The sequence below is a fragment of the Peromyscus leucopus genome, chromosome 5 (assembly GCF_004664715.2).
Source record: "Peromyscus leucopus breed LL Stock chromosome 5, UCI_PerLeu_2.1, whole genome shotgun sequence".
Classification (NCBI taxonomy): Eukaryota; Metazoa; Chordata; class Mammalia; order Rodentia; family Cricetidae; genus Peromyscus; species Peromyscus leucopus.
In genome coordinates this window covers 38637965-38651542 of record NC_051067.1, presented here as the reverse complement: position 1 = coordinate 38651542, position 13578 = coordinate 38637965, and the positions used below count along the sequence as shown (strand labels likewise).

At 47.5% G+C, this 13578-nt stretch overlaps 1 protein-coding gene across 8 annotated transcripts in view; it reads left to right on the top strand.

Moving 5' to 3' along the window:
• Positions 1–13578, top strand: part of Ripor2 (RHO family interacting cell polarization regulator 2) — a 213814-nt gene that overhangs the window by 148862 nt on the left and 51374 nt on the right. For all 8 annotated transcript variants that reach the window (XM_037205867.1, XM_028880649.2, XM_037205868.1 and 5 more), the window contains exons 2-7: positions 4286–4412; positions 6041–6196; positions 7337–7415; positions 8968–8991; positions 9978–10031; positions 11861–12010. In XM_037205867.1, coding sequence (XP_037061762.1) covers positions 4286–4412; positions 6041–6196; positions 7337–7415; positions 8968–8991; positions 9978–10031; positions 11861–12010 — 590 coding nt within the window. The remainder of the gene's footprint in view (positions 1–4285; positions 4413–6040; positions 6197–7336; positions 7416–8967; positions 8992–9977; positions 10032–11860; positions 12011–13578) is intronic.

Here is a 13578-nt window from a genome sequence, read left to right as displayed (position 1 = left end):
TGGTAGTTGTTGGTTTGTAGTGCAAAGCAATACCGTTCATCATGGTGGGGTAGAGGCATCGTGACAGGTCACAGGTATCTGGTGTCTGGCAGCAGAGAGCAAAAGGAAGAGGAGAGCCAAGCTATGGCATCCCAAGGCCCTCCTCTCCCAGTGACCCACTTCCTCCAGTGAAGTGCCACCCCCTGAAAGTTCAACACTCTTCCAAAACAAACAAATGTCAAACACGTTTGTCTAAGGGGACATTTCACATTCCAATTGCCAGAATAGGTGTGGGTGACAAAAAGATGCTCAGCGATGCAGCATTGCAAGATGATTTCCACGCACTGAAGGCTACAGAAGCCAGAAGAGCCAAAGCAAAGAACTGTCACCCTAGCCAGGCACGGCAATTGGTGCACATCTGTAATCCCAGCATTGGGGGGTAGGTGCAGAAGGAGCAGGAGTTTTCAGTCAGCCTCCACGACATAGCAAGTTTGAGGCCCTCTCTCAAAAACTGAGAAAAAGGGTTTGTCAGCCTTCCTTCTGAGTCTAGAGACCTGCAGAGTTGGAGGAGGGTGTTCTATACACTCCCCATGGTTCAACTGTGCCCCACCCTGTAAAACCTACTCCTTCATGTCCCTAAGAGTTCTCCCTCCCTCCCTCCCTCCCTCCCTCCCTCTCCCTCCCTCCCTCTCCCTCCCTCCCTCCCCCCCCCCCCCCCCCCCCGCCGTGTGTACACGAATCTCAGGGGAACTGATGGAAAGATAGAGATTTCAACGTAAACCACCTCTCAAATTCTTTCCTGGTAGATAACAATCATTGTCAGGATGGAGAGATGAAGTCAAACCCTCACCCGAGCCATGTTCCTAACAGTCACCTACTCCCCATGGGAAGTTAACAAAATGTTTCTGAGTAATGCTTCACCCTCCAAAGCATGTACATCCTAAAACCCTGCCCAAACACCTACTCTTAGATGCTTTCATGCCAGTGACAGACAGGAGAAATGAGCAGACTGCACTGTCTGGGACACAGGTTTTGTCACAAGGCATTTCATTCAGCTAATGTGTCGCCGGAACTTTGCAGACAGGGGCCTAAGACTGAAGAACAGGCCAGGCTCAATAATCCTGGCACTCAGGAGACTGAGGCCAAGCCCAGGCACATAGTGAGCTCCGGGCCAGCCTGAGTTGTATAGTAACCATCCTCAAAATAAATAAAGGAATACAAAATAAAATTAAAATGAAGACTAAGATTTAAGAAAACATTTGGACTTGTTAAACTGTAATGTTCCTCTAAGTTTTACATTTTACCCAACATGACAGGTTTTCCTCCGCTCTTTTCTTCTCTTTTGTTTCAAGTCTATCATTAGTGCAACCGATTGTGTAATGGAATTTCTAAAGCAGTGTCTTCCCAGCTCCGCTCAGCATCAAAATCACCTGAGGGGCCTTTTGAACAGCTGTATAAACAGGTCATTGCCTATATTAATTATCCTAGAATGCCTGAGGCTTCGAGCCAGGCCACTGTAGCTTAATCTACTGATGAAAAGAATAAGAAAGGAACAAATAATCTTTTGGGTTAAACACACACACACACAATTTCAGCACACTTCTGTGCTAGCACACAGGAACAAAGGTGGCAGCCTCATCACAGGGGTGAGGCCAGCCTCCTCCATGCAGCGAGTTCCAGGCCAGCCAGTACTGCATGGTGAGACCCTGCCGCCAATGCCAGCTGTTTGAAGACTAAGGCAGGAGGAGAATCGATCAGTATGAGTTCAAAGTCGGACTGGGCTGCTTGCTAAGTTCCAAAACAGTTAGGACTACATAGTGAAACTCCATCTCAAAACCCCCAGACCGAAAGGAAACAAAGAAATATATACACATAATATCGAGAAAGTGTGGAACATATATACACATAATATCGAGAAAGTGTGAAACAGTTCAGTATTTTAAACAGCTTTAAAGTTCGCTATTCATTTTCAATCAAATACCTGTGCTTCATTGGATCTGTTGAACAACTTACAAAATGAGATACAACACTAATAAGATTCATCAAGTTGGGGCTGCAGAGAAGACTGTTAAGAGCCCTGGCTGCTCTTCCAGAAAGCCTGAGTTCAATTCCCAGCACGCGGCTTGGCAGTTCACAACCGTCTGTGACTCCAGTTCCAGGGGATCTGACGCCCTCTTCTGGCCTCAGCGAGCACTTCGAGCTTGTGGTGCACAGACATGCTTGCAGGCAAGAGAACCATACACATAAAATAATAACATAACATTTAAAAGATCTGTAGAGCTGAGACTTAATGAGACGAGTGTTTGGTTGTGAAATTCTTGAATACAAGTGTGGGAGTGTAGCTCAGTGGTAGAGCCCCTGACTAGCACGTGAGCGGCCCTGGGTTCAATCCCCGGCCCCGGAGGAAAATAAACAAAAACTGATGGAGTGAAGAAGGCCCACACAAGCCTTCGCGCCTTCTGGATGACTTTTAGAAGTTTGCAGGTGGCGTCATGCTGCGTGGGGCCGGCTCTGTGAGCCCAAGGGTCATGTCCTCGGTAAAATGTAGACACTAGAGAGCCATTGTGAGAACTTGTTGAGGAACTGGCAAACTGGGCTTCTGTGTGGAGTCCCCAGGGGCAGCTCCATTGTGCCTGGTGACTGTGCACAGTCCATTACCTTTACGTATTTCTATCTTATTCCACTTAAAATTCTACACAATCCCTTCTGTCTTTGGCAGCTGTGAGGCTTTGTCCCATCCCATGGAAAAGCCAGCTTACTGTCCAGACTGACCATTCAGTGCGTGAGCACCTTGTCCCCTGCAATAAGGCACGCTTTCCCCAGAAGGGTGGGAATTTAAAGCCCTGCGGCAGTGTGGACCAGAGTCTGCTCTCTGTGGGTCTAGCTTTTCCCTCTTTCTCCTAGGTTCCTTAAAGAACAATGGGTGGTGCTGATTGCTGTGTGTCCACTTTGGGGGTTTCAGTGTGGACACTCCCCTTTTCCTGCCAGCTCAGCCCCTGCCTGAGCTGATGTCACCTGCTGAACAAATGCTACATGCTTTGAGGCTGCCTGGTTGACGGTGGGTAGGGTTACCTCACAGTTCTAGGACAGTCCCTTGGGGGACTGACCTTGGGCTTCGTCCTGCTGACGTTGTGCTTTGATGCCGCACCTTGGTCTGTCCTGGGGAGTCTTCACAAAGCCAAACAAGCAGCCGAAGAAAGGATCCAAAAGAACTGGGCGCCCTGTGGCCGCCTACCTCTCTCGCCTTATCTAACCAGATTATCACTTCCTTTGTGAGCGCTCCTTCTACACTTTCTTATGTGCCCAGACAACCCAGTGACAGTCTCATCTACCAGAATAAGGAGAGAAAGGTGGAAAGGGTTTAAGTAAGTTCATCTTTAAAGAAACCGCGTGTTTTCAGCCTTACCCATAAAATCCCACCTGTAGGCCTGACTACGTTTTGAATTTGAGGTTGTTGGACTATCTGAAAATTTAATGGTGGCTCCTTTGTAAAGCGTTGTTGTAACTGAATGGACTGAACCATCACAAGTGTTTTTATCTTTGGTAGACCCGGGTTGAGCCTGAGAAAGAAGGGGGGTGAGGGGAAGGAGAAGGAAGGGCAGAGGGGAGGGGAAGAGGGAGAAGGAAATAAAGAAGGAAGGGAAGGAGGGAAGAAGGAAGGAAGGAAAGGAGGGAGGGAGGGAGGGAGGGAGGAAGGGAGGAAGGGAGGAAGGAAGGAAGGACGGACGGACGGACGGACAGGCACTCCTAAGGAAACATACGTCAGTTAGGAAGATGGGGTGGCTCAGTGAATAAAGTATGCAGGCTTGAGGAGGAAGTGCCAGTCGTCAGAACCCACACAAGTTCTGGGCAGGCAGAGCAGCTGGCCTGTGAAGTTGAAGACGGACAGGGGATCCCCAGAGCTAGCTAAGTAAACTAGCCATAGTGTCGATTTCTGCATTCTGTTGAGAGAGTCTGCCACAGTGAGCAAGATGAGCACTATCTAGAAGAGTCCTACCACCAACCTCAAGTCTCCACGTGCATGTGCACACATGTCCGTATACATGCAAACACACATAAACATACGTGCATCACATACATATGCCCCCACACACAAGGGAAACCTAAGTGGCAGCAATTTTGTGTATTCATATATTTTGGTGTAAGTGGATGAGTCTCCTTCTAGGGAAGCCTAGAAGCAGTTCATGGCCCTCATGACCAGGACCTCGTGAGTCACTTCACGTTGTCACACCTCTGAATGTCGACGAGCTCAGTGCTTCTGTGTGAACCTGCCGACAGTCACCGTGGCCTTCCATCTGTCTTACAGGACTGCCAACCAGACTCCCAGAAATCATGCTGGTGGGATCCCAGTCCTTCTCGCCTGGAGGGCCCAATGGCATCATCCGGAGCCAGTCCTTCGCGGGTTTTAGCGGCCTGCAGGAGAGGCGGTCCAGGCAAGTGCTGGGTGCTCCTCCTGGGGTACGGCAGGAAGAGGCAGGGGCGCTGATGTGTGTGCCTCACCAACATGCACGTGTGTGGCAGTTAATGTCTTCTTCATGGAAAAGGCAACATACCCAGAATTCAGTACTCTCATTTTTATCACTTAGAATTCCTTGTGCAAAGACGTCTGAGGGTTTAGAATAAGCTAGCCGTTTACATATATGCATACACATACGTAAATGGCTAGCTTAGCCTAGCTATTATGAGTGGTCATGTCCTCACTGTGGGGAACATGACCACTCCGAGGTGTGATTGAGGGGAAGGTTTTCAATGTAGATATGAGAAAGATACAGCCAGTGGCATCTGGAAGCATCCAGAGCTTAGAGAGAAAGTAGTACACTGAACATGGCCAGCAGGGTCAACTGGGCCGTGGGGCAGGTGTGTGGTCAGGGGAGTGAAAGAGGAGGCCAAGAAAGGGGGCAAAAGGAGGACCGAGAGGGTGCGTGGCTGAAATGGCAGGGCTATGTAGGAATCAGAAGCTAGGGGAAGGGAAGCCCATGAGATGGAAACGTTTAGGGCTGAGAGCCGGTGAGAAGAGCCAGGGTGCCAGGGTGGACTCCGTTAGCGGGTGCTTTGTGCTGAGAGCCTGGAGGTCAGCATGCACTTTGGTATGCTGATAGGTACCACAATTAGCCATGGAGCTGAGAGTGTAGACTCGCCCCCGCCTCACTCCCGACGCCCTTTAAAGCACACTTTCCTTTACCTTCCTGTTTGGGAGACTGTGTTTGGTATGAAATTATGCAGTGGATGAAGACAGAGTGACTCTGGGGAGCTGATATTATTCAGGTGGGGGTTGGGACATTAGCCCCTCCTTTACCTGGAATCTCCCCTCTCATAACACTGAGGAAGTGCAGGGAGTGAAATGGTAAGAAGCAAGGAAAGTCATCTTTGGTTTGCTGCAGGACGAAATTTAAAGACAGGCTCTGTCTAAAAAAAAGAAGAAGAATGATAAAGAATGATACCAAAAGTCAGCTTCTGGCTTCTGTGCACCTGTACACACACATGCACTAACACCTGCACACACACTCACAGACCCCAGTGCAAAAAACAAAATGAAAAAAATTAAAGTAAAATCAGGTAAATAATACTTCAAGGAGTGCTCTGAGTACAAGCTACATGTGTTTTTCTTTAATGCCCTAGAACATTAGCTATTTGTCATGTTTTGGCACTTAACCCAAAAAGGTGTCACTCATATCCTACTGAGGTACATAAGTTTGTATCTGTTACTATGCAAAAAAAAAAAAAAAAAAAAAATGTTTCCCTTTGGTTGGATATAACTTCTACCTGTTCATTGTTTCCACCCGGAACCATTTACCCCTGGCTCCCTGTGAGCTAAACTACAAGAGCACCTTCAAAAGGCACACAACCCAAAGCGAGGCTATGCCTCCAGGGTAGCCTCTGCTCAGCGGAGCTTTCAACAAACATCAAGAAGCTGAAATGTGCTCAACTGGGATCTGTTGCTGTCCAGGGCCGTGTTACCTTCCTCCAGCGCGCTAGGATGAGAGCAGGAAGATTTCAAAGGCAGTTCCCTGGTGGGTCTCTTTGATGTCTGAGACTCACAGTCTTCTTTCTCTTTCTCTAGATGTAACTCCTTCATTGAAAACGCCTCTGCTCTCAAGAAGCCTCAGGCCAAGCTGAAGAAAATGCACAATTTAGGACACAAAAATAACAACACTCCCAAAGAGCCTCAGCCGAAGAGAGTAGAGGAGGTCTACAGGGCCTTGAAAAATGGACTCGAGTAAGAATAATGGACTTGACGAAGCACTTGGGGCAAGGGGACCTTTTTCCTTCCTAAAATAACCCTTTTCCTTCCTACAAGCTAGTAGTCTTAGGAAAGCAGTTCTGAAAACGGCCGTGTGTGCCACTGCTATTTTCTTCTTTTGTTTGTTTTTGAGGCAGAGTCTAATGCAGCTCAGGCTGGCCTTGAACTCGCTATGTAGACAACGATGATCTTGCAGTTCTGATCCCATTTCCACTTGTCAAGTGATGGATGGGGCCACAGAAGGAAAAAAGCATGTCAGCATACTTTGTTGGGTGTTTCCTTCTTGTTCTATAATTGAGGCAGCTTTTAGTCCCACAGATGCGAGATGGGTTGGAACAGCACGTCGTCTCCGTGACATTGAAGCCGACTTGACACAGTGATGTGTTTATAGCTAGCTCCCCCCAGGGTTGGACTTCACTTAGACAGTAATGGACAGTCATAGCTGCACTGGAGATTGCCAGGAAAGGGTTCTCAGCCTGGTGGAGTAGATCACACCTGTAATTCTACCCAGCACTCAGGAGGCCAAGGCAGGAGGATTATCCAAAGGTCAAAGTCAGCCTGGATGGCTTAGTATACAACCTGCCTCAAACATACGCACATGCAAACACTCTGCAAAGGAGTCTGAAACCTTCCTGAATGTGCTATAAGAACAATTTGTCCAGAAGGTAGCTTCCCTAGCATTTGGTAAGGCACCTGCAGTCCCCACTAGGTGACAAAACTGTGTGACCCTCTTCCTGTCTAACTCTTCCCTCCCAGGTGACTTGTCATTGCTGGATTTTCCCCCTCCCAGGGGCACTCCCCTCATCTCTCGCCCTCTCTTCAAACTAGACAAGATCAAATGCAGCTACTGGTGCTTCCAGATGCTCCCCAGCCACAGAGCAAAGTTTTGATTCTTTTTTCAAGAGGAGAGAGAGGCAGGTGTCTCACTCTGTAACCCAGGCTAGCCTGGGAGTTACTGTGAAGCCCAGGCTGGCCTAGAATACGTAACAGTCTTGCTTCAGTCTCCCATGCACTGAGATTATTAGTATGAGCCACCGCCTGACTCCCTCTCAGAAGGTAGCAACTGCCCAAATCTCTCCTGGAGTGAGAGCTCACCATGATATCTTCCCTTTGCAGTGAGTACCTGGAGTTTCACCAGATGGAGCTGGACAAGCTGACCACTCAGCTAAAGGACATGAAAAGAAACTCTCGCCTGGTAGGTCCCTCTGACCGTGAGGATGCTGACACAGGGTGGAGGGTGGGAGTTTCCTCTCCTCCATGACCAGAGGTGGGGAGGAGCCGGGAGGGGAGGAAGGCTTAAGAAAAACAGACACAAGGAGCAAAGCTAGTGCCTCCTGGCCCACGTTCTGGAAGGAAGAAGAGCTGAGCTTGGTGCCTTACACCTGTAACCCGAGCAGCAGGAAGGCTGAGGCCGGAAGAGGGCCAGCCTGGGCTAGCATATAGGGAGACCTTGTCTCACAAAAACAGCAATCATACTAAAAGGAAAAAGTTGATTTTCTTTTCAATGCTTTATTCTGAATACTTCTGAGTATGCTCTACGTGTCTATGTAGATATACTTCATAATGAAATAAAGACGATAAAGATGGTTTTTGAAAATTTCCCTACATGGTGCTGGAGAGCTGGCTGAGCGGTTAAGCGCACTGGCTGTTCTTCCAGAGGTCCTGAGTTTAATTCCCAGCACCCACATGGCGGCTCATGATCCGATACCCTCTTCTGGTGCACAGACTTGCTTGTAGACAAAGCACGTGTCTACATAAAATACATAAATAAATCTTTAGAAGAAAACTCTAAGCAATATAACAAAATGATGTGTTGCTGTTTTCCTAGCACCTCCTTAATACATTCAGAAACAAGAACATTTATTTGCTTTATCTCCACCTTGTAAATATAGGTCAGTGTCCTAGTTCGCTTCCTGTGGCTAGGATGAACACCACAGCCAAACGCAACTTGCAGGGGGGGGTTGTTTCCGCTTACAGGCTCTCCTGCATCGGAGAGAAGTCAGGGCAGGAACCTGGAGGCCGGAACGGAAGCAGAGGCCATGGAGGAACACTGCTTTACTGCCTTCCTCCTCGTGGCTTGCTCAGCCTGCCTTCTTATAGTTCTCAGGACCACATGTTCAAGAGGGGCACCGCCCACTTCTCAGATGACCCTGGCTTGTGCCAAAAACTAACCAGCTCAGCCGGTGCCAGGGAAGGAAGAGAAGAAGGTCACTAAGCAGCCAGAGTGAGAGCACCTTTGAGCCCCATTAGAATCCAGGCTGGAGGGTGAACATCCTCTATTCCGATGAATTTGTGAGGGCTGATTTTGTTCATACCAAAGTGTTATTTATCACACCTTAACCTTTCAAGGCAGCAGAAAACCCCAGGCGAGTCTGCATTGGCAGACCTGGCAGCTGTGGGAGAACATGTTTATCTTCTGCTTCGTTGGCAGGTAGACTTTGCTGGGTTTTCTTTATGAACCCTTAAGTGGCTGAGAGGCCACAAGAGCAGGGTGCAGTTGTGGAGTCGCAGAGGTCAGGCGACGGTGGCTCTTGAGAGTACTCCAAATAACCCTGAGTTTTACTCATTAAAAGCAAATACCAAAAAAAAAAAAAAAAAAAAAAAAAAATCCAATAGCATTTGGTGGGGCTGGTGATTCCTGGTGATTCCTTCAGGCAATGTAGAAATGTGAGCTGAGCCGATTATTAAAGCGGACAGTGTTTCTCCCTACACTGTGTTGTAACCAGGGGCTCTTCTTTTCATTCCAGGGTGTGCTGTATGACCTAGACAAGGTAGGCTATCTGTGTCGGGGTGCTGCTGAAAGATGAAACTCTGTGCTCTGAGCAGATGTCAATAAGAGGCCCTTTGAGGGACAGTAAAATTCCAGATAAAGGATGATTTTCTCATCTTGGGAAGAAAAATCCATTTTGGTTTTTTGTTCCCTGAAGAGGATGAGTGAGCATCAGCCTTTGAGTATGAGACGCCTCTGATTGGAAAATGCTACAGTTGTTTATGGGCCACTAAAATATATATTTTTCCACTATATATTCCATATATAATGTAATGTTTCAAAAAATATATTATAAAACAGAAAGAAATTATTCCAATTGAATCTAGTTCTTTCTTTTCATGTAAAATGTATATATTCTTACTGACAAAATTCTTTCAGGCCTTTTATAAGTGAGATTTGTGTATGTGTGTCTTCCTTTTTAGCCGTGCGCAATGTCACTCTCCATGCCGTTCTATATACGTAGCTTTATTTCAATGCCAGTTGTGGTATATTCTCCATGAGGATATTTTAAAGGGCAATTAACTCAAGTGAATGTTACAATATTTAGAACGCACAGGGCTGGCGTGAGCAGCTGTGTCTGTGAGCCCACACCGATGGCTATCTGCCACAGGGGCGAACAGCGATTACAAAATGTACCCCAGTTTCAGACACAACTCAGTGTGCAAAAGGCTCAGTTTAGCACAAACAAAAAATGAGACCGCTCCACCAGAAACGGAGTGGATTGGCCACCCTGGTGTTAAATGCGGGGTGACTATAATTAGTTCAAGCTCATCTCTCGTGACAGTCAGTGTTTTGAAAAATATTTTCAAAATTAACATTACAGCAACCCTAAAATAGTGGCCAGGGTGGGAGGAAAGAGGAAGTAGTAAGAACCGTATTTCCGGGACTTGTGCGGAGGAGGACATGCTAATGAGATTGCTCTCACAAGCCTAATCAATTGCACTGTGAATGGCTGCACTTTTTTCAAGCTTCTCCTTTTAATTCCAGCAAATCAAAACGATTGAGAGATACATGCGACGGCTGGAGTTCCACATCAGTAAGGTAACCGATGCTGTCTTTGCGTCCATGTTTCCGCCCTCAGTTACTGCCCGGTGCAAGCCCACCCGGAGTAGAGCGGCCCAGTGAGCCTTTAACTGAACATAGAAATGAAAGCCTTGGGGATGAGAAATGACTCTGCAGTTAAGAGCACTGGCTGCTCTTGCAGAGGACCCAGGTTCAGTTCCCAACCTCCACATGGTGGCTCACAGTCAATTGTAACTCCAGTCCCAAGGGATCCAACATCTTCTGGCTTCCCTGGGTACCAGGCATGAATGTGATGCACAGCCATGCATGCAAGCAAAACACCCATTCACATAAAATATAAATAAATAAAACCCCAAAGAAAGACAGGAATTAAGTAAGGAGGGAGGGAGGGAGGGAGGGAGGGAGGGAGGGAGGGAGGGAAGGAGGGAGGGAGGGAGGAATGGGGAGGGAGATGGGGAGAAATAAGAATGTGAAGCCTGGTCATTTATCACTGTTGAGACTGCACTGTGATAAATTTGAACAACTTAATTTCAGTTTCTCTGCTATACCCATGACTTCACAAAATTGTTTTCAGTAAATAACCTCATTTTCAAATTTTAAATACTTAATCCTGGGGCTAGAGAGATGTCTCAGTGGTTAAGAGCACATGCTGCTCTTGGACAGTTCAAGTCCCAGCACCCACATCCCTTGGCTCCCAACTGCCTATAACTGCAGCTCCAGGGGATCTGATGCGCTCTTCTGGCTTCCAAGGGCACCTGCACTCAAGTACACATGCCCACACATCACACAGTATATAGGCACATAAGTAAAAATAAAATTAAAAAAAAAATAGGCTAAATCCAGGCCTACGGAAATAGTTCAGTGATTAAGAGTACTTGCTATGTAATCACACAATCATGAGGAGCAGAGTTTGGAATTCAGCACCCATGCCACAAGCTGAGTACCCCCCAAATACCTGTAACCCCAGCTCCAAATGGGGCAAAGACAGGAAGGTGGCTGGGCCTTGCTGGCCTTCAATTTAGCTGAGAAAACCTGAGCTACACGTTCAGGGAGAGACCCCTCTTTCTTCAAAGGAATAGGTTGAGTGATAGAAGAAGACAGCTGGCGCCATCTGCTGGTGCCTTCTGCACACACACACACACACACACACACACACACACACACACACACACGAATAAAATATCAACTCCAGAATTTGTAGGTATCATCTGTTGACAATGCTTCTTAAAGTGATAATAGCTTTGCATTCTACAAGTTTTTTCCTTAATGGAAAACCAGGACCTCTCCCAATGCTTATTCCACAGGCTCCTGTGTTCATTGTCTAACTCCACAGTCCATCACAGACCTACAAATTTACCCAAGTGTGCCCCCACTTCTCTGTCTCCCCTCCACCCCCATACCTCCCCTTACCTTTCGTTTCATTTTGTTTTATTTTGGGAGAGTTGTTTGTTTGTTTGTTTGTTTGAGGCAGGACCTTAATGGCCTGGAACCCACAACCCTCCTACCTCAGCCTCCCAAGTGCTGGGATTATAGGTGTGTGCCACTATGTCCAGCTACCTGAGTCCGTGGAAACAATCCCAGTGGTAGCCTCAAAGACACAAAAGGGCCTTTTCCGGCTTATGTAATTTGGAAACATGATTCAAGCAAAATCTGCTTTGAAACAAACAAACAAACAAACGTGTCACATACTGCTGAAAGTAAGTGATTGGTCTAAAGGACTCACCCTTGGCAAGATTCTGCTTCTTGGAGACAGAAATACAGTGTGTCTTTAAAGGCATGGCAACGGCCTGTGGGACTTCTCTCAAGCATGACAGCTATTTATCTTTTTCCTGTTTGGGCTCTGGCAGGTAGACGAGCTTTATGAAGCCTATTGTATCCAACGGCGCCTCCAAGATGGTGCCAGCAAAATGAAGCAAGCATTTGCGGCATCCCCCGCCAGCAAGGCTGCCCGGGAGAGTCTGTCGGAGATTAACCGCAGCTACAAGGAGTACACGGAGGTAAACCCTGCAGCCTCTTCCCATGACTGGATCTGACCTGTTAGTCACTGCCAGAAAAGGGCGAGCAGTGGCACACAAGCCCATTGCACACTCTAGAAGATACGCGCAGATGCAGCCAGGCCTGCTGGCACAGGCCTGTAATCCCAGCTACTCAGGAAGTTGAGGCAGGGGCATTGCAACTTCAAGGCTAACTTGGACGACAGTGTGAGTTCAAAGCCAAGCTGGGCAGTTCAGTGAGACCATGGCTCAAAATGCAAACTAGAACAAGAAAGAAAAAGTAAAAAGAGAGCTAGAAAGAGCTAGGTCCGAGGTAGAGCATTTATTTACCTGGAAGACACGAGGCTCCTCTCCTAGTATGGGGGGTGGGGACTGCAAGCAAGCAAGACAGTGGTGGGATTGTCTAAACTAAGCCATGAGGCCTAACATTTCATCATTTAAATTTACTTCCAAATACCGTGGTGTGTCCTGAAGGAAGAGTAAACCCCATGTTAAGATGTCAAAGAACCATGAACAAAAATGCATCTTCCTGGTTTCTGACCGTCCCTGGGGCCCAAGCATCAGACAGGGAGGTTTTCACCCCTCTAGGGGTGAACTAACACTAATGCATGCCCCTGATGAACGGGCTGAATTATTAAAGCTGCGTGTCTCACTGTTCCTGGAGACTTTCTTCAGAGATCAAATGTCACCCGTGGGGTCATGGATCGGGCAGGCTCTGGCGAACAACCGTAGAGCCAAGAGTCTGTCTTAGGGTCCCTTTATGCCAGAACCATAGGGCTGCCCCTTGTCTGAACCAAGTCTTGCTCCTTTCACGATTTAACATTAGACTCTTCTGTGCCTAAACCCCCTTTTCAGAAGAATATGTTTAATTCATAAAAGAATCTCGACACTTGGAAGCTAAAACGGGAGAATTGCAGCAGGTTTGAGACCACCCTGGGCTGCATGACTCCCAGGCCAGCTAGGTCTACAAAGCAAGAACTTGTCTCAGATAAATAAATAAGGGCTATGGAGATAGCTCGGACATCGTTGGAAGAGGGCACTGGATCCCCTGTAGCTGGAGTTACAGGTCGTTACGAGTCACAATGTAGATGCTGGGAATTGAACCTGGATCCTCTGGAAGAACAGCCTGTGCTCTTAACCACTGAGCCATCTCTCCAGCTCTGTGACCTGCTTTTTGAGCACACCAAAATTACAGGATCCAACAATAGCTCTAAGAAGCACTATCGTTTCAAAGCAGGGAAATCACGAGTGATTTCAGCACACCCATAATTGCCGCAGCACATCTTGGGGCATTTTCACACACGTAACAGCGTTCATCCCTGGCTGCATCCATGGGAAGTTCTGACCATGGGTGACTTCGGTTGTTAACCTAGTGGCCCCTGGGTTCTTGAGACAGTAGTAGCAGTCCCAGCGTGCCTGATGACGCATCTGTTATGTCTAGCAACTGTCCCTTTGCAGAGAGGTCCCAGACTCCGAGGAAGCAAGCTGTTTGCTGAGATTTTTTTTTTTTCAAACCTTTCAAGCTACTCTGAGCTCGGACCTGAGGAAAGGCTTCCCAGCTTTGCTAAGCT